We start from the raw sequence: 26,083 nt of genomic DNA, 5'->3' as shown, positions 1-26,083 counted from the left end.
GCGGCCACAGCATGGTGGTTTGGGGGCCGGGGAAGTTGGGTGGATGGGGGTGGAAGGGGCCCTTTACCCAGGCTTCCTGCGGAGCGAGGCTGACATGTCTCAGATAAAGGCTTTGTGTCTCAGCTCCAGCAGCAAGCCAGGCCCAGAAAGAGAACAGCCCTGCCCCTGGATGCCCAGTTCTGCAGGGCAGGTGGCTGGAGCCCTGCGCTCTGACTGGCACTGAATGCTCACTGTAGCAGAATGGGGGCCCAGCTGTGCCAAGAGCAGCCCCTTTTCTTGGTAGCTGGACTCCTGCTCAGCCTCCTCACTCCTGCTTTGAGCCCTGCTCCGGTGACATCTGAAGGTGGGTCCAAAGAGCCTCTGTCCTTCCTTAGCGCCCTTGGGGAAGTGCTGGGGCAGGGGGGGGAAGAGGGTGTGCTCAGTCCCTTTTGGGTCTCTGCAGTCGGTCTCTCATCCAGCCTGGCCCAACTTGCCAGCACATAAAGCTGGCTTGACTAGCTCCAGGTTCCTCTGGTTTGGGGCTGAGTGAAACGGGGCGTGGCCAAGGCCCAGCCACACCTGGCTGTGCCCTAGTTGTGAGTGGTTCCTTGGAGTCATGTGCAGCTGGGGGTAGGCAGATGGCTTCAACTTACAGCTGGGACCGGGTGGATACTGTCTACTTCAGGTAGGGGCCCCAGGCTACAAGCCACTTTCACAAACTCCCTGGGGTCTTGTGTTAAGCTCAGCTCCCCTGAGCCAAGACCCTGCAAATGCTCACAGTAGTGACTGTCCTATGTGTGCACACTGCACGTGCCTTTGGCCAAGTGGTGAGTGCTGGGGATAGGGGTGCACTGGGGCCCCAGGGTTGGGGGGCACCCCAAGGTTCCTGGGAAGAGAGAGCACCTCTCTTTGCTCTCAACCACCTCCCTGCCTTTGAGTGGAGCTGCATCAAGCGTTGGGGGGGGGGGGTGAGAGAGCGTGGGCATGGACATGTTGTGGGGGTGAGGGGCGCTGTATGGGTATCCCTATCCTGGAAAGAAATCTGGTGTGTTCTTAACCTGTGTTAGCAGTGATGCCAGGCAAGTCAGCACTGCATGTGGGTGAGCAGCAGGGTGTCGGCCCTCGGGCTCCCTAGAGCTGAGGCTTCAGCATGCACTGCTTACCTGAGATAAAAGCCAAATTGCTGTTTCTTCAGCTATTTTCACCCAATTTAGCTAATCCAAGTCACAACCCCACTTTTGCAGTGTAGAGACACTGTGGGTGTGCATTGCACATGCATGTGGGGCGGAGGCTGGGACTGGGGGGCCTCTCCACCTTCAAAAATGTCCTAGCTGACTCCATGCTAGGCTCTGTACTGTTCCTGCACCGTCCCCCTGGCCCTGCCGGTCCCATGCCACCACCTGTCGCTCTGTGGGCTGAGGAGGGAGAACTGGCCTAGGCAGGAGATGCTGCAGGGGCAATGAAGGGCATTCTGGGACTGGGATAACCATTCCCAAGGAGCCCGTGGTTGTGGCAGGGGAGAGCTGGGCTCTGGTACGTAGGCGGGCCGAGAAATTATTTAAATACAAAACAACAAGGAAACAAAATGCCCCAAAACTTCATTCACGCTGAGGTAAGGGTGCCCGGGGCTGTCCGGTGTCCTTCCAGAATGTGGAGCTCAGCTGAACTCACACTGCTGAAAACCAAGAACTGGAACATTATGGTACATGCCACCCCAGCCATGCCACCTTAATGCTGGTGGCCTTGCAGTTCCTTCAGCCAGCTGGCTTCCTGGGACATTGTCTATGGCCAACTGGCTCCGGGGGGGAGGGTGTCTCCGGCTGGATAGCGGGCTCCCCTGGGGGGGTCTCTGGCTGGCCAGTGGGCTCATAGGGGGATCTCTAGCTGGCTGGTGGGCTCCTGGGGGAAAAGGGGGTGTCTCCAGCTGGACAGTGGGCTCCTGGGGGGGAGGGGTGTCTCTGGCCAGCTCCCTGGGGCACCAAACTCTTGCTGAGCTGAGGGAACTCCTGATGTTTCCTGTGCAAGCCCAAGTCCCAGGCTCCTCCCACTCTGGCACCAGGGCACCCCTCGCTGCGCTTCTCCCTAGGTGAGTCCTGGCACTGGCTCGAGATGCCCCAAGACTATGGCAGCAATTACCTGTGCAAACCTGGGGACAGCATGGGGCGAGGTCTGAGCAGCGGTGAGCCTGATGGCAGCAGGGATGAATGCCCCCAGCAGGCAGCTCCCTGAGCCCTGCATGGTGCAGCACTCTCTACCTCTTTCTCGCCTGCATTGTCTCCTCCCCCCAGCCCCCTGCGTGATGCCCAGCCCTGGCCCTGCCCCTGCCCTGCTCCCGCTCCAGGGAGGAGTCCGGAAGCCCCAGGCCTTCCTGCTAGTCTGTTCCATCCAGGGGCTGCTGCTGCAGAGCTGCTGTGTCTGTCCTGAGAGCGCATGGACCTGCTTCTCCTTATCTCACTTCCTCACACTTTTCCGCAGTGAATGCTGTCGCCCAGCATGAGACAGGGTGTGCTTCCCGCCGAGCTGGCCTGAGACTGGCCTGAGCCACATGCCAACCACAGGGCTATTTTGGGATGTTTGTATGTACCCAAATGACCCACCCCTCCCTACGCGATAGCCTGGGAGGAGGGATGGACTCAGATCCTGATGGCCCATGGCATGCAGTTTGTGAGGCTGATCAGAACTGGGAGCACAGCAAATGAGCCCACTGGACCCTTGTGAAAGTACTGCTTGGGCGAGCCTGGTGAGACAGGCAGGTTCTTACCTGTTACACGGCTAAGCCTCCCAAAGAGCTTTTGCCAGCTGGCCAGCATGGGAGGCCGATGGCTATCTGTGGGGAAGGGAGTTTCTGTGGCTGAATCCCAGGCCTGACTCTCCCCTGCCCTGTCCCTTGTGTGCACCTCCCAGTCCACCCCTTGCCCCAGGGCAGCATTGGCAGCCCCTTTGCACAGGGGTAAATGGTGACAGAAGATGGCAGGCAGGGCCCCTATAGGCTCCCCATCTGTCTGGGTGGGGTGGGGGTGATGAACACCTACCTCTGGGGGCTGAGCTGGGGACGCACAGATGAGCCCTGGGCTAGGGTGAGGGGGCTTTCCTAATACAACATCAAAAACCAATAGCACGTTTTTCTATCCTGTGCCCATCACCTTGGCACCTGAGCACTTGCAAAGACATTAAAGCCCTGACTCTCTGGAGCAGTAGGGCTGCCACATGCGGCTCTGGTGACACAAAGCAGCAAATTCCCCTGCCTGGGGGAAATCGCAGCTGGCCCAGTGCTGTCATGTGGCTGCTCTGCCTCGCCTGTCCCCTCAGCATAACGGTGTGGCCAGGCTGCTCTGGCAGCTGGTTGATCTGCAGTTACTGGAATGGGCCCTGGGTGCTGCTGGCAGCTGGCACAGGACACAGCAACCTGGTTGCTCTCATTTGCCCTGAGACCAGGCCAGTGCACGGCAACTGCACAAATGGGGCACCGTGTTTCCGGACTCTCATTGCCTTCTTGGGACACTTTGACTGTACTATGGAGCAGCCTCTCCAGGCCTCTCCCCACTAAACAGCTCTCTCCTCCATGCAGATGTGGCTCTCCTGGGAGAGGTTTCTGAGACTATTCGCTGCTTCTCCCGATCTTTTGAAGACCTCACCTGTTTCTGGGATGAGGAGGAGGCAGAGCGTGGGAACCACACGTACCGCTTCTACTACACCTACAATGGGTGGGTCAGGACTCACAGGCCCTGGAATCCCAGCCCTGGCCTCTCCCTTCCCAAGGGCCAGGCTGGCTGCACTGTGCCCTAGGCAGACACCCGACTGCCAGCAGCCCCCATCCGCCTCAGCCCTACTTAACTCCTGGAGTGTTAAAGATGGTGCACTCCACTTGTCTCCCCGGCACGGCTCCGAGTGGAGCACTTCGCCCTCTGCACCAGTCTTGGCCTTTCACTGGTTTCCAGAGCCTGGGAATTGGCTCCCTGCTGCAGTATGTTCTTGGCAGCCATGTGGGGAAACGCTCCCACACTACCATCAGTACTTCTGTACCGCCCCCACCATAGTGCCTGGTGGTCTGGCTTTGCCCTCAGCCCCCACAGGCAGCGCAGGGCCATTGGCCCCTTGGTACAGCTGGGAACTGGGTCTCAGAGCCTGGCCCAAGGTCACACAGGGAGCAGGGACTCGAATGCTGGTTGCCCAAGCCCTAGGTTAGTGCCCTGGCCACATGCCCATTGTCTCCCTGCTGCCTGGGCCCCCAGGGGCAGAGAACCTGCTTCTGAGGGGGACAGCCTCCCTTCCTGTGCTGCCCATCACAAGCCTGGCCCCCGCAGGGCGGGTGTTGGTGGGTGGCCTGAAGGCTCTGCCCTCTGCAGCGGGACAAAGTGCTTGGGGGACCCCTGCTCCCCTCTGGGCCCTGCCCCTGGGCTGTGGCTGCTCCTCACCTTCTCCCTGCAATCAGAGGTGGCTCTGGGCACCCCGCTCCCGCCTCATTCTGCAAGAACCCCAGGTTCCTGGTTGCAGTTGACTCCAGTTATGGGCTCCGGGTAGTAGTCAGCCCTGTGCTTGCATCGCTCAGTCTGCTGAGTTCTTTAGCAATGCTCAGAGCTAAACAGCAAGGATGGTGGCTTTCTACTTGCTGGTGAGAGAGGAGAGAGCGCACACACTCTCCCTACTTACTCTCACACACCAGGGGTCTGCTCTTCCAAGTGCTAAGTGCAGAACTGTATATACAAAAATCATCCGCAGTGATCTCAATTGCAATTATCATGATCAAGCATGCAAATTGATTATTTGAACATGCAACTGCCATAATTGTGTGTGCCTTTTTTGCACACAAAACTGTGCCAAAAATCGTGCATGTGTAATGGACTATTCTGCCTGTGTGTGTGAATGATCTCTCTCTGTCAGACCCCTCCATTCTAGCCAGTATTCACTACGCGGCTTATAGGATGCCAGCAGTCTAGGAGTTCAGAACTCCCCTCTGCGGGGTTCTGTTTTTCACTTCAATATCGGCCACCCAGGTGAAGGGACAAGGCCCTGAGCCCAGGGGTGAGGGGTCTGCAAGCTGCCTTCTCACAGGCTGTGGGGGCGCACTCAGGGCCAGGCCAGAGGCTCCAGGAGCCTCCAGTGCACTAGGTTAGGCTGCTAGGCCCGTCTCCATGGTGACGGCTACGGTGGTGCAAGGACCAAACCCTGCAGTCAATGGGCTCCATTCACAGGGCTCTGTCCAAGAGACCCCGGGCATGGAGCAGCTTCTGGGCCTCTGAACAACCCAACCCCTCCCTGCCCTGGCCCCAGCCCCTTGCTATGGGAACTGACCCCACCCTGCCCCGGCCCCACGCTATGGGGACCGAACCCTCCCCGCCCCGGCCCCTAGCTGTGGGGACTGGCCCCCACTGTGCCCCGTCCCAACCCCTCGCTATGGGAACCGATCCCTCCCTGCCCCAGCCCCTTGCTATGGGAACCAACCTCTTCCCACCCCAGCCCCTCACTATGGGGACCAACCCTTCCCTGCCCCCTAGCTCTGGGGACTGGCCCCCACTGTGCCCCGGCCCTAGCCTCTTGCTACAGGGACTGACCCCTCCCTGCCCAGGCCCCAGCCCCTCGCTACGGGAACTGACCCCTCCCTGCTCCAGCCCCTCGCTATGGGAACCAACCTCTTCCCGGCCCAGCCCCTCGCTATGGGAACTGACCCCTCCTCACCCCAGCCCCTTGCTCTGGGGACTGGCCCCTGCCGTGGCCCGATCAGGCAGGCTCCACATCAGCTCCTCCCAGCCTGGCTCTGCAGGCAGCAGGTGAGTCCCGGGAGAGGGGGGAGTCGGGGGTGGTGGTGGTGGAGAGTGAGCGATGGAGGGAGGGGGGAGAGGACTGAGTGGGGTGGGGCCTCGGGGGAAGACGCAGGGCAGGGGTGTTCGGTTTTCAGCAATTAGAAAGTTGGCAACCCTCCTGGGACCCAATTCCCCCGGCCTGGCCACGAGGCTGGGCTGTGCCCAAGGGTGAGGAAGGGGGACCTGGTGAGGCCCCTCCTGAGGCCTGTGTGGGCTGCGACCCCACGCCCTGACTGCCCTGCTCCCCAGGGAGAAGGCCAAGGAGTGTGTGCTGGCTGTGCAGAGACGGAGCGGCGGTGGCAGACGTTACGTCTGCGTCTTCCCCAGCAGCCATGAGGTGCGGCTCTTCACACAGCTCTGCATCCGCGTGCTAGACACACCCAGCAACCAGACCAAGTACTCCCGGGAAGTCGCCGTGGAGACGGTCGGTGAGTGCTGGCCTCTGCTTTCTGCCTGTGACGAGCCCTGCCCGGGCCCCACCCCCTACATCATGGCCATTGGAGATGGAAAAGCCATGGCTAGGCTCAGGGCTGGCGCAGCCGATTCTCCAATGCTTTGTCCTTCCCAGGGGCCGTGTGGTGAAGAGTTTACTGCTATGGGAAGCCCCAGGCCCTGCCCCCCACCACTGCCACCCTTTCTCTGACACTGGCAAGTCGTTGGGCCGATGGGGCATGGCGGTGTTTCCCAGCATCTCAGTCCTGTGCTGCCCCGGAAGGAGAGAGCTGCCATTACCTCCTGACGCTCATACCACGCATGGAGAGCAGCAGTGACTCTCACCCCACTGCCGAGGTCTCGACACCCTGCTGCAGCTTGCCAGCATGCTGGCCCCCTCCCCGTCAGGCCAGGGCACGGCACAGAAACAGCCCTTGCTGCTCAGGTGGACGCCCTCTTCCTGCCCACATTGACAGGAAACCCATCCACATGGTTCCTGTCAGGCCTCTTCAGGGGTCATCACCTTTCTGCAGAGAGATGGAAACGCCCTGGCTGGCTCAGTCCCAGCTCTGAGGCTTGCTCCATGCAGCTCTTCTTCCAGCACTCGGTTTAGCATCATCTGCCAGCACGGGACCATGCCGTCTGCCTCTCAACCGCCTCAGTAATGGAGAGGCAGCTTAGCCGCAAGCCCAAGTACCAACAGACCCTGCTCCAACCCCAGGGCACTGGCTGCTAACAGTACCCAGCTCTTTGTGCAGGTGACAGTGTCCTGGCACCAGGGCCGGCTCCAGGCACCAGCTTAACAAGCAGGTGCTTGGGGCGGCCAAGGGAGAGGGGCGGCACCTGCGGCAATTCGGGGGCGGCAGAAATGCTGGAGCCGGCCCTGCCTGGCACAGCCAGGCCCCATGCCCAAACAAGGCCTGTCCCTGGCGTCACACAATTGTTATGACAATAGTGCCTCACGGCCACGCCCAGCCGCACGGGTGGCTTACTTACAGGCTGCTGGTGCTGTGTGCTGCTAGCCTGGCCTTGGAGCTGTGGCAATGCCCATGAGCCTGCAGCAGAGGCCTTTAGCTTTGGCACTTTCCTTCCAGGGCTCATTGCTCCCCCTGTGAATATAATGGCCACCTGGACTGGGGCAGCTGGGGAGCTGCAGGTGAGCTGGGAACCCCCAGCTACTGAATACACCGAGCTCTTCATCTATGAGATCCTCTACTGCATTGTGGGCTCCATGGAACCACCCCGCCGGGTAAGGCTGTGTTCCTCCTGCCATGGCCGGCTGTAACATACCCCACGGGCTGTGAATATTGCTGTGTTCCTCCCGCCGTGGCCAGCTGTAACCAGAGGTGGATTTACCATGAAACAAACAGTGCGGTGGCACGGGCCCCCCGATGACAGGGCTGCCACCAAAATGCAGGACAAATCTCATCTGACAACCTGCCCCTGAGTCCCGGCCAGCGGTGCAGCAGGGCTTAGACTGTCTGCATTTTGTGGCTGGTGGCTCCACGCCACTCCTGGAAGCGGTCGGCAGCTGGCACATCTCTACATGCCCCTGGCGGGAGGGAGGCGGCTCCGTGCGCTGCCCCCGCCCCAGACAGTGCACGGAGACCCGCTGCCCTCCTCCCCCCAAGGGGCATGCAGAGACGTGCCAGCAGCAGGGCTAAGGTGGCTCCCTGCCCGTGTTGCCTCCTTCCCTCTGCGCCGCACCGCTACCGGAAGCGGCCAGCATGTCCCTGAGGCCCCTGGGGAGGGGGGTGTCTCTGTGCGTTGCCCCCACCCCAAGCGCCGACTCCACAGCTCCCATTGGCTGGTAACTGCAACCAATGGGAGGTGCGGGGGCAGCGCCTGCGGGCAGCGGCACGCAGAGACCCACTGGCCTCCCCCCCGCCTAGGAGCCACTGCCAGAGGGGTGTGCTGGTTGCTTTGGGAGCTGCGCGGCCCAAGGTAAGCGCCGCACCCCTGACCCCTGCCACACCCCAACCCCCTGCCCCAGCCCAGAGCCCGCACCCAGCACCCAAACTTCCTCCCAGAGCCCTCACCCCTTCTGACACCCTCACCCCCTCTGACACCCCAACCCCCTGCTCCAGCCCAGAGCCCGCACCCAGCACCCAAACTCCCTCCCAGAGCCTGACCCCCGCATCCCCTCCTGCACCCCAACTCCCTGCCCCAATCAAGGTACCTCACTTTATTTTCATTTACTTCCTATTACTTATAGGAGGAGCAGGAAGAAAACAAGAATTAAAAACCGGGGGAGGGGAGGGGGGAGATAAGAGAGGATGTTCTTTTTCTTGGCTGGGTCCCGAGGGAGGGGCCCCCTGAAAATGAAGCTGTGCACAGGGCCCCATTAACTCTAAATCCGCCTGGCTGTAACATACCCCATGGGCTGCAGGTTGTGTTTCTCTCCTGTGGTCAGCTGTAACACCCCACAGGCTATGGGTAACACTGAGTTCTTCCTCCCCATGGGCTATAGGTAATGCTGTGTTTCCCCTCCCTTGTCCGGCTGTAACAGGCCCCATGGGCTGTGGGTAATTCTCTGCTGATCCTTCATGCCATTCTCCCTGCAATTCCCAATCCCAGCCTGGCAGCTGCAGTCACCTCATTTCCTGCCTTAGATGGGCATGTGCCATATAATGGGGGCATTGGAAATTCAGCCAGACTCCTGCAGGGGAGGATGTGACTCTCTTTCACCTCTCTGGTGCTGCCCCAGGCCCTTGGGGCTCAGAGGCTGAGAGCTTTGGGGGCGTCTTGTTAGAGGCAAGGACAGTGTATGTGGTGGTTGAAGCAGCTCCCACGTTCTCCTCCTCACCCAGTCTGGTCCCTCTCCTACAGAAGCAGGTTCATAGCACCAGGGCATGTGTCCTCCACACCCTGCAGCCCGGGGCCAAGTACCACATCCGGATCCGCACCAAGCCAGATGGCTTGTCCCTGGATGGATTCTGGGGCCCCTGGTCTCAGGCAGTGGCTGCTGAAACACCCCGCTCCTCAGGTGAGTGACTCCTGGACAGAAGGGGTTTGGCTGGGAGATCCACGCACAGGATCTCCCCAGTCTTGCCTGGTAACACACAGCCCATGCAGGAGCCAGGGTGGGGGCTGAGAGCGTCACTCCAACTCTGCTCACCGATCGAGGGCTCCTTGAACTGCCACAATCGCCCATCTCTGAAGGCTTCTGAGGAGCATCAAGGGAGGAGACTGACGGCCAAAGAGAGAGAGGACAGGGTTTGGTGGAACCTGCGGGAGATGGCACCTGGGGGGTTGGGCACAAAGGGGCCCACTGCCTAGAGCCCAGCTCTGTAGGGCCCTGCCTGCAGGATCTCAGACATCCAGTAAACTGTAAGCTGGGCTCCTTGTTCCTGTAGCCTTGCACGGTCTGCTTGGCGCTTACTTGCTCTCTCCTGCCCAGGAGAGATCGGGCTGCGCTGTTTCACCTCTGACCTGCAGTGGGTGCGGTGTGAGTGGACCTGGGATTCTGCAGATTCCAACAGCTCCCACAGCCTCTTCTATCGGTCCCAAGGGAGCAGTGATGCCTCCAGGTAACAGGCCCCAGCCAGTGCCCAGGACACGCCACTCCTGTGCAAGGTGGGGAAGTGCTGCAGCTGTTCTGGGATTGACTTTCAGATACACAGATGCAGCGCCCTGTCCCAGGAGCAGAGCTTGCCATGTCGGACAGTACCGAAAATCCCATGCAGCCAGGGCCTTCCCTTCCCCCTCCCCCCCCCCCCCGACTGGTGCCTGTGCTCTGCAGGCCCCAGAGGTTCCCAGACTGAGGGGATTCTCTGTCCTGCCCATGCCCTGCTTCGCTCAGGAGCAGAGACAAAGGAGGCTGTGCCACGGGATGGGCCACGTGCCATTCTTTCTGTGATGGTCACCAAAGGCAGCCCCTGGGGAGCGAGGACAGACTCTCAGGAAGCAGGGTGGGCTCAAGCCAGGGGGAGAGAGCCCAGGAGGCCAGAGGTGCTTGTGGGCAAGGGGTTGGGGCAGTGCCCAGCTGCTGGTGACATTCGGGCCCTCACGGACAGGGCGGGTTTGTTACCCTGTGGCGGGGAGGGTGACTCGGGTGAGGGTGGTGAGAGGAGCCAGGCTGCACAGAGACAGGTCAGTCAAGGGGTGGCCATGGCTGCTGGAGGGATTGGGAAGCAGAGGTCTCAGCTGGACTCACGTGCGCCCTGCTTCCTCCCCAGAGGCCAGGCGTGGCAGCGCTGTCAAGAGCACAGCACAAGGCCCCAGAACACCCACGCCTGCATGTTCCAGCCCAGGAATGACAGCGACATCTTCATCTTGGTGAATATCTCTCGGGGGCACCCTGAACCAGTCCTCAGCTACTTTGGGGAGCCGTTCCGGATGCACCAGGCCGGTGAGAACCTGCTGACGCCCCGTCCTGTCTCCTTTCTAGGTCTCCTCTCCATGGCTGCACAAGCCTGTGTCCTGTGAGGCAGGGCCGGCTCCAGCTTTTTTGCTGCCCCAAGCGGCGAAGGGAGGGGGGGGAAAGCCGTGATCGGCAGCACTTCGGCGGCAGCTCTACCGCGCCGCTTCATTCTTCCGCGGCAATTCGGCGGCGGGTCCTTCCCTCTGAGAGGGACTGAGGGCCCCGCCGCCGAATTGCCGCCGAAGACCCGGACGTGCCGCCCCTTTCCATTGGCCGCCCTAAGCACCTGCTTCGTTCACTGGTGCCTGGAGCTGGCCCTGCTGTGAGGGTGTTGACTGCGCGGGGTGCGGCCCAGGGAGCCCCGACTGCACTGCCAGGAGAGCTCACTGCATGGCGTGGCTGCGCCCGCCCTGGCACTGCAGCAGGAGGGAGCTCTCTGCTGTCCTGTCTGGGCAGAGACGGGGTCAGTGCGGGTGGAACTCGGGGGCTGGGCTGCGTGAGGGACTCTCCATTTGCCCAGCTGTGCCAACATGCGCTCCTTGCTCCAACTGCAGTGCTCACCAGCCCCCCCAGGATCTTGCAGGCCAACATCAGCGGTGGGCAGCTCAGGCTGCAGTGGGCCCCACCAGAGGAGGAATTGGCAGAGTACATGGTGTATCAGATCCGCTACTCGGTGGAGAACAGCCTGGACTGGAAGGTAATTGGGGACTGCCCCCCACCACAGGAGAGGTTGCCAGGGGGACTGGCACCCCCCTCACCTCCACAGAGGTCTCCCCAGGGATGGGCACCCCCCACAGGGGAGGTCTCCCTGGGTACTAGCGCACCCCTTAACCTGCAGGGAAGGTCTGCCTGGGGATTGGCACACACACACACAGCCCAGCAACCTCCTCCAGCAGGGGAGGGCTCCGTGGGAACTGGCGCACCCCTCCCCTGGAGGTGCTCCAATACCATGGAGAGGGGTCCAAGAAAAAAAGGTGCCAAACCCAATAGAACTTGGCCCGCCCTTTGTCTGTCCCACCCCAATCCCCATCAGCTCTATCCCCAGGGTCAGCACAGGGCATGTGGAGCCCAGTGAAGTATCTCTTGCCTCACCCCATGCCCTCAGGGTGTAACCCGCTTTCCCTGGGCAGGTCCTGCAGATCCAGCATGTGGCCAACAGTGAGACCCTGGACCTGCGTGCTGGCCCCCGCTACCTCCTCCAGGTGCGAGCCAAGCCCAATGGGCAGCAGCTCCAGGGGTTCTGGAGTGCCTGGTCAGAGACCATCGTGGTGGAGGCCCCATCTGGAGCAGGTATGGGCCAGTGCTCCTGATGGGGACGGGCCTGAGCGAGGAGGGGGGCTTGCAGCTGGCTGAGGCGAGGGGCACTAGGGGCTGGGGCAATGCGGAGGGAGGGGGGCGCTGTCACAGATTCACAGGGGCTCTGCTAGACCCCAGCCTTTAACAGTCTCCATTAGTGTGGGTCACACTGTTCCACAAAGGTGGACCACGCTGTGACGGGTTGGATCACAGAAACCCCCTTGGGAGCTGCCACCCAATGTGCCAAGACTACCCCTGCTTCTGTTTTCCCTGCCAGCTCAGGACTCCAGCACCCCGTCTTGCTGAATTAGACACTCCAGTCCACTTCAACACAGACCCAGGGTCTGAATTACTTGTCCCAAAGCTACAAGTTTACCCAAAAACAGCTCACAGGAGTGTGCTTGTCTTTAGCACTCAGATGCCCAACTCCCAATGGGGTCTAAACCCAGATAAATCCGTTTTACCCTGCATAAAGCTTATGCAGGGCAAACTCATAAATTGTTCGCCCTCTATAACACAGATAGAGAGATATGCACAGTTGTTTGCTCCCCCAGGTATTAATACATACTCTGAGTAAATTACTAAATAAAAAGTGATTTTATTAAATACAGACAGTAGGATTTAAGTGGTTCAAAGTAGTAACAGACAAAACAAAGTAAGTCACAAGCAAAATAAAATAAAATGCGCAAATCTATGCCTAATTAAACTAAATACAGATAATCTCACCCTCAGAGATGCTTCAGTGAGTTTTTCTCAGACTGGACACCTTCCAGGCCTGGGCACAATTCTTTCCCCTGGTACAACTCTTGTTCCAGCTTAGGTGTTATCTAGGGGATTCTCCATGATGGCTCCTCTCTCCTCTCTGTTCTCTTCCACCCCTTTATATATCTTTTGCATAAGGCGGGAATCCTTTGTCCCTCTGGGTTTCCACCCCCCCTCACTGGAAAAGCACCAGGTTAAAGATGGATTCCAGTTCAGGTGACATAATCACATGTCACTGCAAGACTTCATTACTCACTTGCCAGCACACACATATACAGGAAGACTCAAAGGTAAATACAGCCATCTGCAGACAATGGGAGTCATCAAGATTCCAAACCATCCTTAATGGCCCACACTCTACATAATTACAATAGGCCCTCAGAGTTATGTTTTATATTTCTAGTTTTAGATACAAGAGTGGTACATTTATACAAATCAGATGATCATACTCAGTAGATTATGCACTTTGTAATGATACCTTACAAGAGACCTTTTGCACGGAGCATATCCCAGTTGCATTATATTCACTTATTACCGTATTTTCTCTAAATCTATCCCAGTTACATTATATTGACTTATTATTATATTTTTATAAAACCATGTAGACTGCACAACGTCACACACGCAACCCCAATGACTCTGGGACTGGGCCTTTGGCCGCCAGCATCCTGTGTCTCCCCATGAGCTCTGCCCAGCGAGTCAGACTGAGGAAGACTTTTCATCCCTTTGGGGATCAGTGAATGTCAGCCAGCATTTGCAGTGATGCCAAGTAACCTGTCTCAGACCCCAGCTGGAATGCAGTGTCAGGGATTTCTTAGATTAGCATAGGGAGCAAAGATTAAGACTGAGTTCAGACTTGTCCAGCTGTTTTCAAACTTTTTGAGCTGAGCCCTCCTTTGAGTTACAATTCTGGGGTGCGCCCCCCCAACCCAGACAAAAATAGACACAGTCCTTGCCTCTCTCCACATCAGATTTTTAGGGTGGGGGAAGGCGCATGCAGTCTTTGGGGGTGGAGGCTGCCGGGAGCGGAAATTGGTGCAGCCATGGCGGATGTTGACACTGACCCACAGGCTGGGTGCCCCACTGAGGCGAGCCAGAGGGTGGAGGTGGCGCTCTCTTCCCTGGCGTCGTCACTCCCCCTCTCCTCCCCAAACAATCCTCTGCACCCCCCTGGGGAGGTATGTCCCACAGTTCGAAAACCTCTGGACTGGCCAGTGCAGGGGTTCCCCCAGCCAAGCTGCTGTAGAATCCATCTTCTCCCTCTCTCTCTCTGAGTCCCAAAGGAGAGCTGCTCTGTGTATGTGAACCCTGTTCTTATCCCAGGCCCCTGACCCCTCCAGTTTATTGTCTTTGTGCTGCAAACATACCGAGTGCACCTGTTCAGCATGCCAGGCTTTCCCATTGAGTGTTAATGCTCGGTCATTGGCGTTCCCACTGTCTTTTCCGATTGCTCCATTGGTACAGAATCATATAAATGTAGGTCTGGAAGGGACCTCAAGAGGTCATCAAGTCTAGCATCTGCATCGAGGCTGGACCAAGTAAACCTGGACCATCCCTGACAACTATTTGTCCAGCCAGTTCTTAAAACCTCCAATGATGGGGATTCCACAAACTTCCTTGCAAGCCTATTCCCCAGTTTAACGACCCCTAGAGTTAGAAAGATTTTCCTAATATCTAACCTAAATCTCCCTTTAAACCCATTACTTCTTGTCCTACCTTCAGTGGCCATGGAGAGCAACTGATCCCATGCTCTTTCTAACAGCCCTTAACTGTTATCTGGTCCTCCCACAGTCTGCTTTTCTCAAGACTAAACGTGCCCAGTTTTTTTAACCTTTCCTCCTACGTCAGGTTTTTAAAACCTCTTATAATTTTTGTTGCTCTACGCTGGACTTTCTCCAGTTTATCCATATCTTTCCGAAGGTGCGGTGCCCAGAATTGGATACAAGACTCCATCTGAGGCCTCATCAGTGCCAAGTAGACTACAACAATTCCCTCCTGTGTCATTTATATGACACTCCTCTTCATACTCCCCAGAACATTAGCCTTTTTCACAACTGCGCTACAAGCCCCAGATCCTTTTCAGCAGCACTGCCACCTAGCCAGTTAGCCCCCATTTTGAAGTTGTGCATTTGATTTTATCTTCATAAGTGTAGTACTTGAGAGAGAGAGAAGGTATGTGAGACAATATCTTTTATTGGATCATCTTCTGTTGGTGGAAGAGACACGTTTTCAAGCTTCATGGAGGCCTTCCTCAAGTCTGGAGAAGGTAACCAGAGTGTCCAAGTAAAATACGAGGTGGGACAGATTGTTAAGTATAAAGGGCTCAAACATGCTGTAAGAGACCACTGAAAATGAAATGGGCAATTTAGGGTTAGCAAGCAGTAGGGCATGCTATAAATTGCTGTTATGAGCCATACAACCAGTGTCTCTGTTAAGTCCATGGTTTTTAGTGTCCAGCAGAGTTATGAATTTAAGTTCACAAGATTGTCTTTTGAAGGTGTTCTGCAGGTTTCCTCTGCAGGCAAGCACTGAGAGGTCAGCTGTGGAGCGATCGCTTTGTTTACTTCCGGGTGGAATAAGAGTATTTTTGTCTTTTATCATTTTTGAGAGCATAGTGATTGTCAGGTTTCACCCCCATAGTTGTTGGGCATTTGATGCACTGGATGGTGTACACCCCATGGATCTTGAAAGGTGTGTTATGAGGGGTATTGATCATTGTCATGGAGATATGTCTGCAGGTTTGGCATCTGTTCTGGTAGGGACTAGTGCTACTTTGAGTTGGTGTGTCCTGGGCAATGAGGAGCTTGGCAAAGATGGGGTTAAAGGCCAGAAGAGGGTTCCCGTCAAGTATGGGTTGTAATTGTTTCATGATACATCATGGGTCCAATGTGGCGTGGCAGGTGACAACTGAGGGTGTGCAGTAAGTGTGTTTTTCTGTATTGAAACAGGTTCTCCTGGGGTATTTGGGTGGCCCATTGCAATCTACTTTTCTGATATATTGTCCTTGCTTAGTGAAGGTGGTTTTAAGTGTGTTTAGGTGTGTATCCTTGACTTGCTCTTTGGAGTAAATTCTGTGTGCACTTGCCTTTACTGAATTTCATCTTGTTGATTTCAGACCAATTCTGGTTGTTTTGAATTCTAATCCTGTCATTCAAAGTGCTAGCAATCCCTCCCAGCTTGGTATCATCTGCACATTTTGTAAGCGTACTTTCCACTCCATTATCTAAGTAATTAATGTAACTATTGAATAGTACTAGACCCAGGACAGGCCTCTTTCTAACGATAAGGGTAGTTAAGTTCTAGAATAGGGAGGATGTGGAATCCCCATCAATCACTGGAGGTTTTTAAGAACAGGTTAGACAAACACCTGCCAAGGATGGTCCATCAGGACGGCTTGAGCAGGCACAGGGTGAAGCAGGAGCTGAGGCAGGAACAAGTACAGTCTGGAGCAGGAGTAGTCTAGCAGGCAGCATACCTAGCAAGGTAGTGACGTTGAGCAGACTGAAGTGGCTGCTTTCACTAGTTACCTGTCTTGGTGTCACCCAGTAGACCCTTGCTTGACTGGACCCTTAGGACTCACAGGTAATTATCTCGAATGTCATATCAAGCTCAGAGCCATCAGGCTCAGAACACTCATTACATGATCAAGGTTTAATTGGCTCTCTCAGCACAGGGGGCAGGATTACATGACCTCTTGAGGTCCCTTCCAGACCCACATTTCTATTTCAGCAACTTCTCCCTAATGTCACAGACGTGGGATCCAGGCAGGCAGCACCCCTCCTGGTGCCTCAGGTCACGTTGGCTGGTGGATGCCTCTGTGTTGATATGTGTTGATCCCAGCCAGTTCTTGAGGACACATTTGTACCACCCCAGACAGCTACATGACCCAAACACCTCATATCTTCCTCTGCACCAGGGGAAGCGCTTTAATCCCTTTTGGACCCAGCAGGTCACAAGACAAAGTCTGATGGGTCACCTGAGACACAGTGTTCCTAACAACACTACAGACGATTCCCATTTTCATCACAGGCAGCAAGGACACCGGGGAGCCTGATGCATTCACTGCTTCCTTCTCTGTCCCCGGCTGGATAATATTGAGCCTCACCATCACACTGCTCTTCTTCGTGGGACTCCTGGGGCTGAGGTGCTCTTTTCCCTCTGCGTACAGGTACTGACCCCCCTTCCTGCTGGGGTACAGGTAACTGACACCCTCCCATTCCTGTAACTGACCTCTGCTCCCAAGGTACAGGTAACGGATCCCTCCCTCATCAAGGGTAAAGGTAACTGACGTCTCCTGCTCTCCTGTTCTCTCCCTGTCCCCTAGAGTGCTCCCTGCTGTGCCCTAATTTGTCTTTTCCCCAGAGGGACTGTGCTAGGATGCTGTGACAGGCCTGGTTAGTGTGTTTCTGGGACTAGCCAGGGGCAGGATGGTGTCTCCCCCATAGACCTGTGTGGTGCTGGGGGAGGGAGGGAAAGTGTCTCCCCCATAAGGCCATGTGGAGCTGGGGGGGCAGTCTTCCTTTATTGGCGTGTGTAGAGCTGGGGAGAGATTGATTTCATGCTCCCATTTTTCCTCGCCCCCAGCAGCGTGAAGCGAAAGCTCTGGCCTCCCGCCCCAGATCTGCACCGCGTCCTGGGCACTTTCCTCACCGACAGCAGCAAGCAGCAGCAGGTGAGGTGCAGAGGCCTCGGGCCATGTTCCCAGGGCAGGAGCCGAGGTGGCTGTCCTGCTCCAGTAGGGTCACCAACTTTGTAATGTTTAAAAACCAGACACTGAAGCGGAGTGCCAGAACCTCCCAGCCCTGCCTCTTTTTTCCCCCCCCAAGACCGCTCCCTCGCCCTGCCTCTTCCCCCCAAGACCCCACTCCTGATTTGTTCCTCTTCCCTCCCACCCCCGCATGGCTCGCCGCTCTTCCCCTCTGCCCGGGAGGGACTCGCCTGCGGAGCTGTGGCTGGGAGCTGCAGCCACGGAGGTAGGAGGCAGCCCTGGCTGAGTAGGGGCTGATGCAGGTGATGATCCGGTGCCTCCCCTGCCCACAGTAACCAGACTTTAAGTGTCTGGTCGGTAGATTTGACCAGCCACTGTCAAGTCCCTTTTCGACCAGACTTTCTGGTCAAAAACTGGGCACCTGGCCACCCTATGCTCCAGATGAATGCCAGCTGGTTGAGACTGTGTGTTCCCCCACCTCCCTGCTCCAGAGCCAACAAAGCAAAACCTTTCACTGGAGCTATTTGTCACGTCTCTGCCTGTGGAGCCATTTCCCAAGTAATCACAAGCCTGAGTCTCAGTGGAATTAAGCACTGCAGCTCCCTGTGGCTGCAGCTGGGTGCTCAGCACTCCTGTGGGTCAGCCATGTGGGGATGGCTTCTGGGCTGTAAAACCACCCCAAAGGAGACCCAACCGTTTCCAGACACACAGGGCTGTACAGCCCTCTCCATGAGCCCCCCAGCAAGTTAGGAATGTCCCCTCCCCAAGGGGTAATGCCCCCATTCTGAGCCCTGGGGTACAGCTGAAGCATTTAGGCTTGTGAGGAGCTGCCACTGGGCCAGGCCTGACTCTTACCCTTACCTGTCCTGGGCCTCAGGCTGCTGGGGTGACTTCAGGTCAGGCAGGGTCATCACCTTTGGCTCCTCTCTTCTGCAGCAACTTTTCACTGTGGATCTCAAAGCCTTTTACAAAGGGAGTCGAGGTCACTTCCCCCATATCACGTAGCGGGAGACTGAGGCAGGCGGGGATGAGGCACATTCCTTTGGCAGGTTCTTTGAAACAGCTTGCAGGTTGATATGTGAGGATTGGTCCCAGGAGATGTATTAATGGACCAAGGGCAGGCAAGATTGGCAGAGGTTAGTGACTGGGGAAATGTATCACATGGAGATCTCTGTCCTGCGTGCGTAATATACACAGAGGGTGGGATACAGGTGTGGTCTGTGGGGGGCTGCATTACTCTCCCTCCCCGTCCTGCCCCAGCCTACACTCAGCTGTGCTATTTCACCTTCCTCCTTAAGGCAAACACTTCATTCTACAACAAGCCCTTGGAAGATGTGATCCTACCCTGCCTCCTGGAAGTCCTTTCTGAGAGGAAGGGGGCTGAGACTCTCCCAGAGCCCACCCTGCTGAAGACAGCATGCCCAGGGTCTGGCATCCCAGAGGGCCCCGAGGATGAAGAGGCTAGCAATCTCTCCTCTCCTCATCAGGACTACATGGTACTGCATCCCAGCAGCCCCACAGGCAGCCGCTACGAGAACGAGTACTTGGACAGCAGAGGGGAGGGGGATGACATCTACCTTAGGGGTCTCGCTGTGCTCCTGCTCCATGTCCCAGATGCTCACTCAGAGCTCCGGCAGGACAGGGCTGAGATCCAGTACAACCCACAGGTGCCTAGCAGCCTCCAGGCTGAACACATACCTCTAGGGGGGCCTGTGGACTCTGAGGAAGAGGACTGGGATTGCCCATGCTCCGGGAAGCAGTCCATGTCCACTACAGACATTTCTAACCAGTCCTACCTGCTGATGAGCAGCTGGGAGCAGCAGCCCTTCCTCTGAATGCAGGATCTGCTACATGCCCTCGGCTGCCCAGCGAGGATGGGAGTGAGGCAGAGGGCTGGGCATGTCATTAGAACCTCACTGCTGGGATGTCTGTGCCTGCCTGGAGTCTCAGCTGGGCAGGAGGCACTCCCATGGGCTAATACTGTAGAGTTATGTGCATTTCTTCTGCGGCCTCCACTGTCAGCTGCTGTTGGTGACAGGATCCTGCACTAGATGGGCCAGGCTCGGGGGTGTTTGTGCAGTCAGTGGGTGGGCGATACCGATCTCCCTGGCATGTGATCAGTCTCTGAGGCAGATCCCCAAACAAGCTGCACTCTGGCACTACCAGAGAAGTCCTGCAGGCTGGGGTAGGGGACACTACAATTGTCCTGGAGGTCAGAAATCTGCAACCCTTCCCCAGGGACCCCAGCCATTGTCCCCTGTGATCCCCAGCTGCTTTCCTTGGGGAAGGGTTGCAGAATTCTGATGTCTAGGACAGTGGGGTGAGCCCCCCCCCTGGGTTCTGTGTGGGAGGTGGGGGCTTTGAAAAGGGGATGGGAGGGGCTGAGCACAGCTGTAGTCCTGCCGCATGATAGATGACCCGACCAGAGACAAGAAAAGAAGTCCGCTTCCCCTCCCCCTGGCTCCCCAGTCCGGCTGCCTCCTGCACTTCCCTTCAGCACTTCGTGAAGCTGTCTACATGGTTCCAGTCAGCCAAGCTGGGAAACGCTGAGGCTCCCCAGAGCATTATGACATGACTCCTCTGCCTCAGTCACAGCCATTTGAGATGGGAACGAGGTCCTTTGTGCTCCCTTTTTTTCCTCCCACTCTCCACACTGCCTGTGTGTGCCCAGTTCCGTCCATCTCCACCTGCAGAGCATATCCTTACACTTGTCTCCCTCCTGGCATGGTCTCTGAAGCTCCTGGGTGCAGGGTCGTGGTCTGTGCTTTGCTCTGTAGAATGTGGTGCACACCCTGTGGCATTAATGATGAGTAATAAAGAATCATTTACTGAAATGTGATGCCCGTTGCTGCCAATTGGACCAGGGTGGTTTACTAACGTGGCACACTCTGCAGCAGGCCCTGGAGAAAACCTAGGCTCTTGAGAAATCCCTATCACAAAGCAGAGCTCTGTACTACTGGACCCCTCAGTTGTGGAGTCCCATCCCATCACTCCCTACACTGGTCTCCCATGGAATATCAAATCAAGTTAAAGGTCTCGGTCCTGAGCCACAAGGTGCTCAGAGTATCTAAATGATCACCTAAAGCTCTGGGGTGAAGACTGGTGGAGAACTCCAGTCCTCTGGCACAATGCAACTCCCTGCAATGAAGATAAAGCAGATCTGTGTGGGAGACGGAGCTTTCTCAGTCTGAGACTGTGGAATTCATAGATTTTTAAGGCAGAATGGACCATTGTAATCATCTAGTCTGAGCTGTGTAGCCCAGGCCAGAGAACATCCCCACACTAACTCCTAGAGCACATCTTTTAGAAAAACATCCAATTTTGATTTAAAAATTGTCTGTGGAGAATCCACCATGACCCTTGATCCATTGTTCCAATTATTAATTCCTTTCAATGTTAAAAATTTACACTGTATTTCCAGTCTGAATTTATTTAGCTTGAATGTATTCCCACAAAATCTCTCCAACTGAAAGGCCTTGCTTTCTTTAAAAAATAAAGTATGTGTATATGTATTTTAAAAATCCTAAACCATTCCCCTGCGTATACTTCTCCCATGAAGGATCGGAGGAGAGAACACACACAGGACAGATGCAGGGCCGGCTCCAGGCACCAGCTTACCAAGCAGGTGCTTGGGGCGGCCACTTCGGAGAGGGGCGGCACGTCCAGCTGTTGGGCGGCAATTCGGCGGACGGTCCCTCACTCCTGCTCGGAGAGAAGGACCTCCCGCTGAATTGCTGCCGCAGATCACGATCGCAGCTTTTTTGTTTGTTTGTTTGGCTGCTTGGGGCGGCCAAAACCCTGGAGCCGGCCCTGGACAGATGTTAGTCACTTTATGCGCTAGTGGCAGGTGCTCAGATACTACCCTGAAGAGCACAGCATAAGGAACCTAAATTGAGTAGAATAGATCTGAATGTGTTATCTGATTGGATCAGCCAAGGAGAGCAACAGATTTCAGTGGACTCAGCCATGGCCAGTCACGATACAGCTGTTTGCATATGCAGTTAGACTGGTTGACACTTCCCTTCCCGAGGTGCAATAGGAAGGTGGCCTGGATTCTCACCTCCTCTATAAAACCTCTGTGGGTGTGGAGCTCACGGAGAGAATATCTCACACTGTTCTATCAGTGGGAAAAGCCTCAGGGGAGACTCTCCGAAGCTGGTTTATCCCCAGGGAGTGGTGGGAGGCCAGAGCCATGAGTGCACAGGCTCTGTACATCAGCCCCAGCCTGTACCTACCCCCCATCCCCTGGCAGTGAGTTCCATTGGAGCCATGGTAGCAGTGACTCCTGGTGGTCCTGGTTTCTCCTAGAACCCCTGGGAGGCACCACAGGGCCCTGGCCATATTATCCCTTCTGCTTATGGTTTGCGGTGAGGGAGGGTGTGGGAATAATGTGCATCCCAGCTCACCCAGTCTGCACCCCTTCCCCCACTTTGGAGCTGAACCTGTACAGGGGCCTCCTTGGGATCTGGGGATGGTGAAGAGGGACCATGAAGGTGGCTTACTCCCCCGACCATGCAGCAGAGGGGAAGAACATACCAAAGCCCCTTCCTACCTCGGTTTTGGAATAGGGAAAGGGAAGGAGACAATGTGTGTCAATAATGATACTGAGGAATTAACAGCAGACCAAAAAACTGCACCCCCCCAGTGCAGCTGGGGAAACTAAGGCTCAGAGAAGGGATTTGCCCACTCAGAGCTGGTGGCAATGCCAGGAAGGGTGCCCTGGTAACCCACACACCTTCTGGGCGTGGTGTTCTGTCCCATCTAGTGGCACCGAGACCACTTAGAGAGAGATTAATGAGTCTGCTCTACAGCCTTAGCTAACAGCCATATGGCTTTGAGCTCATGCAGTAGAGGCTCAGGCACTAAGCTCCCGAGGTCCCAGGTTTGATGCCGCCCACTGACAACCGGGGGTCTGTTGGTGTTACATCCCCACAGCTTAAACGTCCAGTCCCTGTTGCCACATGCACATGCCCAGACATGCTGCTCACACCTAAGACACGTGTGTACATACTGTGACGAAGTGGGGGGTTTTCTTGTTTTCTGTGGGGTTTCAATGGTTTGCATGCAGAGGGGGTGGGACTCAGTTTCCCTGGGTGTTACTGGGTTAACGAGGTGAGGGGAGAGGGAGTGTGTTTTGCAGAGGACCAGAGAGAGGACATGGGGACCCAGCCGGTGGCCGGGAGGATGGATACCCCAGCGACGGGTGACCTGGTGACCCAGAGGCCCAGCTGAGGAGACGCAGCCGGTTCTGGCCAGTGGGAGGACAATGGGCTGCAGAGTGAGGACCCAGTGACCTAACCAGCCGGTTCCAGCCAGAGGGAGAAGCAGGAAAGGAGGCCCCGGTTTACGACCCTGTTTACCTGGAGAGAAGACAATGGACAGAGGCGGGGCCTGGGGCTGGGGATCTCAGATGCCGAGCTGCGAGCAGGGGGGCTCTGGGCTGGAGAGGGGAAGCAGGCAGAGCCCACCTGGATGCAGAGAGACTGGGATGTGCTGGGCTGAGGGAAGCCAGGCCTGAGGGTCAGAGAGTTTCCTGTGCTGTGTTCAACTCTCAATAAACCCTTCTGTTTCATGCTGGCTGAGAGTCACTCCGGTCTAGCGAACAGGGTTGCATCAACCCCTTCGGGGGTGGAGGCCCTGGGGGTCCAGAGCGAGTGGACTCCCTGAGGGGGCCCATGGCAGAGACAGACGTGCTAAGGCTCAGAGAGGTGCGGATCCAGGAGGTGGAGGGGCTGGACCCCGAGAGAGAGTGGACCCCGAGAAGGGCTGTCTCACTAAAAGGGGCACCCCCCACGGACCGCACGGGGCCAAGAGTGGGCACGATCTGTGAGTCCATGACACATACATGAGCCCAGATGTGAGTGCCCGCACACATTAGGCCCTAATGCAGAGGCCCTCACATAAGTGAGTCTGTCAGTGTTTCAGGTAACAGAAGGGAAGCAGCCTGTTTCATGCTGAAGATTACATGGGGGCTGGGGCAGTTTGAATTCAAACTGGAACAGGTGCAGAGAAGGGCTACTAGGATGATCAGGGAAATGGAGAGCCTATTGTACAAGAGGAGACTGGAAGAGCTTGGCTTATTTAGCGCAGCAAAATGAAGACTGATAGGGGACCTATTGTTCTCTCTAAATTTATCAGAGGGGTAAACGCCAGGGACGGAGAAGAGCTATTGGAGCTAAAGGAAAATATTGGCACCAAAACAAATGGGGATAAACTTGCCATGAGTAACTTTAGCCTCAAAATTAGAAGCTTTCTAACCATCAGAGGAGTGAGGCTCTGAAACAGCCTCTCACCAGGAGCAGTGGGGACAAGAAATGTAATTAGTTTTAAGATGGAGCTTGATAAGTTTATGGGATGATATGAAGGGGTTACACACACCAGATTAGCATGAACTCCCAGCCTTACAGGTCTTCCTGCTCCCCCCTGCCACCCTTCTAACTAGGCGAACTGAAACCCTCCTTGTAATGGGCTTAGTAATGAGTTACCCTCTAGCTCCCTCACGTGAATCATCACTAGGCACACAGTGCAGTCATTGCCCCCAGGCCTTAGTAATAACCAACAGGACCAGTTTAAAATCCTGTAGCACTAGGGTGAGCAGATGTCCCGATTTTATAGGGATAGTTCCGATTTTTGGGTCTTTTTCTTATATAGGCTCCTAGTACCCCCCACCCCCTGTCCTGATTTTTCACACTTGTGGTCACCCTATGTAGCACCTTTATGGATAGCAGAGCAGGCAGAACACAGTCCTGATTGCTGTTTTCAGCACCAGCCGCTAGCGGCAGGGGAGCCTTGCTCTGAGGGCATGCCAGTCACCAAGCCTCATGGATGGGAGAGGTGAACGGTGGGTCCAAAGGTATAGATAGCAGGGGAAGACTGCAACCTCCCCACGTCACACAGCTACACTGCGGAGAGCACCGTGCATGCACACTCTGCTCTCTCTGGCCAGACACACCACGGTTCCCAACACAGCTACCTAACTGCTTCTGCATCAGAGGGGTAGCCGTGTTAGTCTGAATCTGTAAAAAGCAACAGAGGGTCCTGTGGCACCTTTAAGACTAACAGAAGTATTGGGAGCATAAGCTTTCGTGGGTAAGAACCTCACTTCTTCAGATGCTTCTGCATGTGTCCCACACACAAGGTGGGGAAAGAAATATTATTGGGAAATAAAGCTTTCAGAAATGGGCCTGTCTGTCCTTTACTACCATGTATTACTTGTACTAAGCTAGTGCCTGAGGGCTGTGGTCTCATTCTCTCAGGCAAACTGAAATGAATTGCTGCTGCTGTGGCTGTGGAGGGCCCTTTCTCTGACCTTGCCGTGGGCTGTCTGAGACCACTGTGCCAGGATTTCTCATTTATGTTCAAGTCTCACTTGAGCTTGTATGCCACTATCCATGCGGACAGAAACCTTTCCTAAGCTTAAAAGCCAGTTAAACCAGTTTAAACGTGTCTACATTAGTGGATTGTGCCTGTTTCACTAAATCAATTTTGAAATTAATTTATACTTTTGTAGTATACATAAAGCCTCCCAGCCAGATTTTCAAAGTTATCTGGGCACCTAAATCTGCTGACAGGCAGGTGGTAGGATTTTCAAACGTGCCTAGGCACCTAATTCCCATGGGCACCTAACTTCCCTCTCTGGTGCTGTTATTTCTCTAAGCTCCCCATAAGAGTTAGGCACCTAAGCATTTGAAAATTCCTTAGGCACCCATCTGCAACTTTAGGCACCTAAATATGGTTTAAAATCTGGCCCCTAGTATAACCTATGCACCAATATCTACCTGAGTTTACTGAGAACCTGCAACCACAGTTCTGAAAGGCATTTCTCTAACTCGGAGACCAGTGATGAAGTGCCAGCATAGTTAACTATTTCACTGCTGATCCCAGCACGTTAAAAGCAGAGGGATAATCCTGTTGTGTAGATCTCCAGTCTGCAGGGAGCAAGTCAAGTCACAGATCACTCTGGGGCCAAGGATGAGTAGCACTCGGGAAGATCCCTCGATTTATTGTTTCCAGTCAAAATTGAGCCAAACCCATAGACCCGATCAGCCTCCAGCAGGGCCTCTGAGGCGGGGGCCAGGCCCAGCGAGTCCCATGGGGCAGCCGAGCCCCACTGGAAAGCTGAGGCGAGCAGACGCCATGTTGTCACCCTCTGGACAATGCACCTCAGGCGGGTGTGGGGTGACCAGACGTCCCGGTTTTCACCCTTGCTGGCCGGTCACCCTGGGCGCGGGGCTCGGGGTTTGTGGGCCAGGCTGGAGAAGCACCACTCGCCCCCCCCCCTTCTAGCCCAACTCAGCAGCGGATCAGTGACCCCAGCAATGACCCGCCCCGCGTGCCAGCGACGGCGGCCGGGCTCCGCGGCAACGGCTGGCGGGGTGAGGCGGGGGGGGGTTAGTAGCGCCGGTTGGGACTGGGCTTCAGCCCCCCCCCATCCCTGGGCCAGGCCGGCCGGCCAACACCGACCCCCGACAGGCGCTTCCGGCCAATCAGCAGACCAGATCTGAGGTCACCTGACCGTGGCTCGCGTCAAGGGTCAAAGCCCCTAGTCTCACGAGACGGACGCTGCCGCCGTAGGATGAGGGCTAAGCCCCGCCCCCGAGTCCGTGCGGGCCAATAGGGACAGGGGGTCGGGTCGCCATGGTGCCGTCGGCAGTTGGGTTTGAAGTGGCCAATGGGGGCTTGGGGCGGCAGGTTTAAGCGGCGCGAGGGGGCGGAGCTTGGAGAGCGGAGGCTGACGGAGGG

General features: G+C 56.1%; 1 protein-coding gene across 1 annotated transcript; it reads left to right on the top strand.

Annotated features, from left to right (window-relative positions):
- Positions 1 to 154: 154 nt before the first annotated feature.
- Positions 155 to 20,572, top strand: MPL (MPL proto-oncogene, thrombopoietin receptor). The gene is made up of 12 exons (XM_024209567.1): positions 155 to 343; positions 3,548 to 3,683; positions 6,030 to 6,208; positions 7,307 to 7,461; positions 9,042 to 9,198; positions 9,613 to 9,742; positions 10,391 to 10,563; positions 11,130 to 11,272; positions 11,706 to 11,865; positions 16,663 to 16,801; positions 17,218 to 17,305; positions 18,640 to 20,572. The coding sequence occupies exons 1-12, from the start codon at positions 241 to 243 to the stop codon at positions 19,174 to 19,176; spliced, it is 2,100 nt and encodes a 699-aa protein (XP_024065335.1). The 5' UTR covers positions 155 to 240; the 3' UTR covers positions 19,177 to 20,572.
- Positions 20,573 to 26,083: the final 5,511 nt, after the last annotated feature.

The sequence above is a fragment of the Terrapene carolina genome, unplaced genomic scaffold, assembly GCF_002925995.2.
Source record: "Terrapene carolina triunguis isolate 2854851 unplaced genomic scaffold, T_m_triunguis-2.0 Scaffold110, whole genome shotgun sequence".
Taxonomy (NCBI): Eukaryota; Metazoa; Chordata; order Testudines; family Emydidae; genus Terrapene; species Terrapene triunguis.
Note: the sequence above shows the minus strand (reverse complement) of the source record. Positions and strands in the feature narration are given on the sequence as shown.

Bases quoted from the DNA above. Each gene is read 5' to 3' on its own strand.
- MPL (XM_024209567.1), top strand. From the start codon at position 241: ATGGGGGCCCAGCTGTGCCAAGAGCAGCCCCTTTTCTTGGTAGCTGGA. The intron at 6,209-7,306 runs GTGAGTGCTGGC...CTTTCCTTCCAG, and splicing joins AGTCGCCGTGGAGACGGTCG to GGCTCATTGCTCCCCCTGTG. The intron at 17,306-18,639 runs GTGAGGTGCAGA...TTCCTCCTTAAG, and splicing joins ACAGCAGCAAGCAGCAGCAG to GCAAACACTTCATTCTACAA.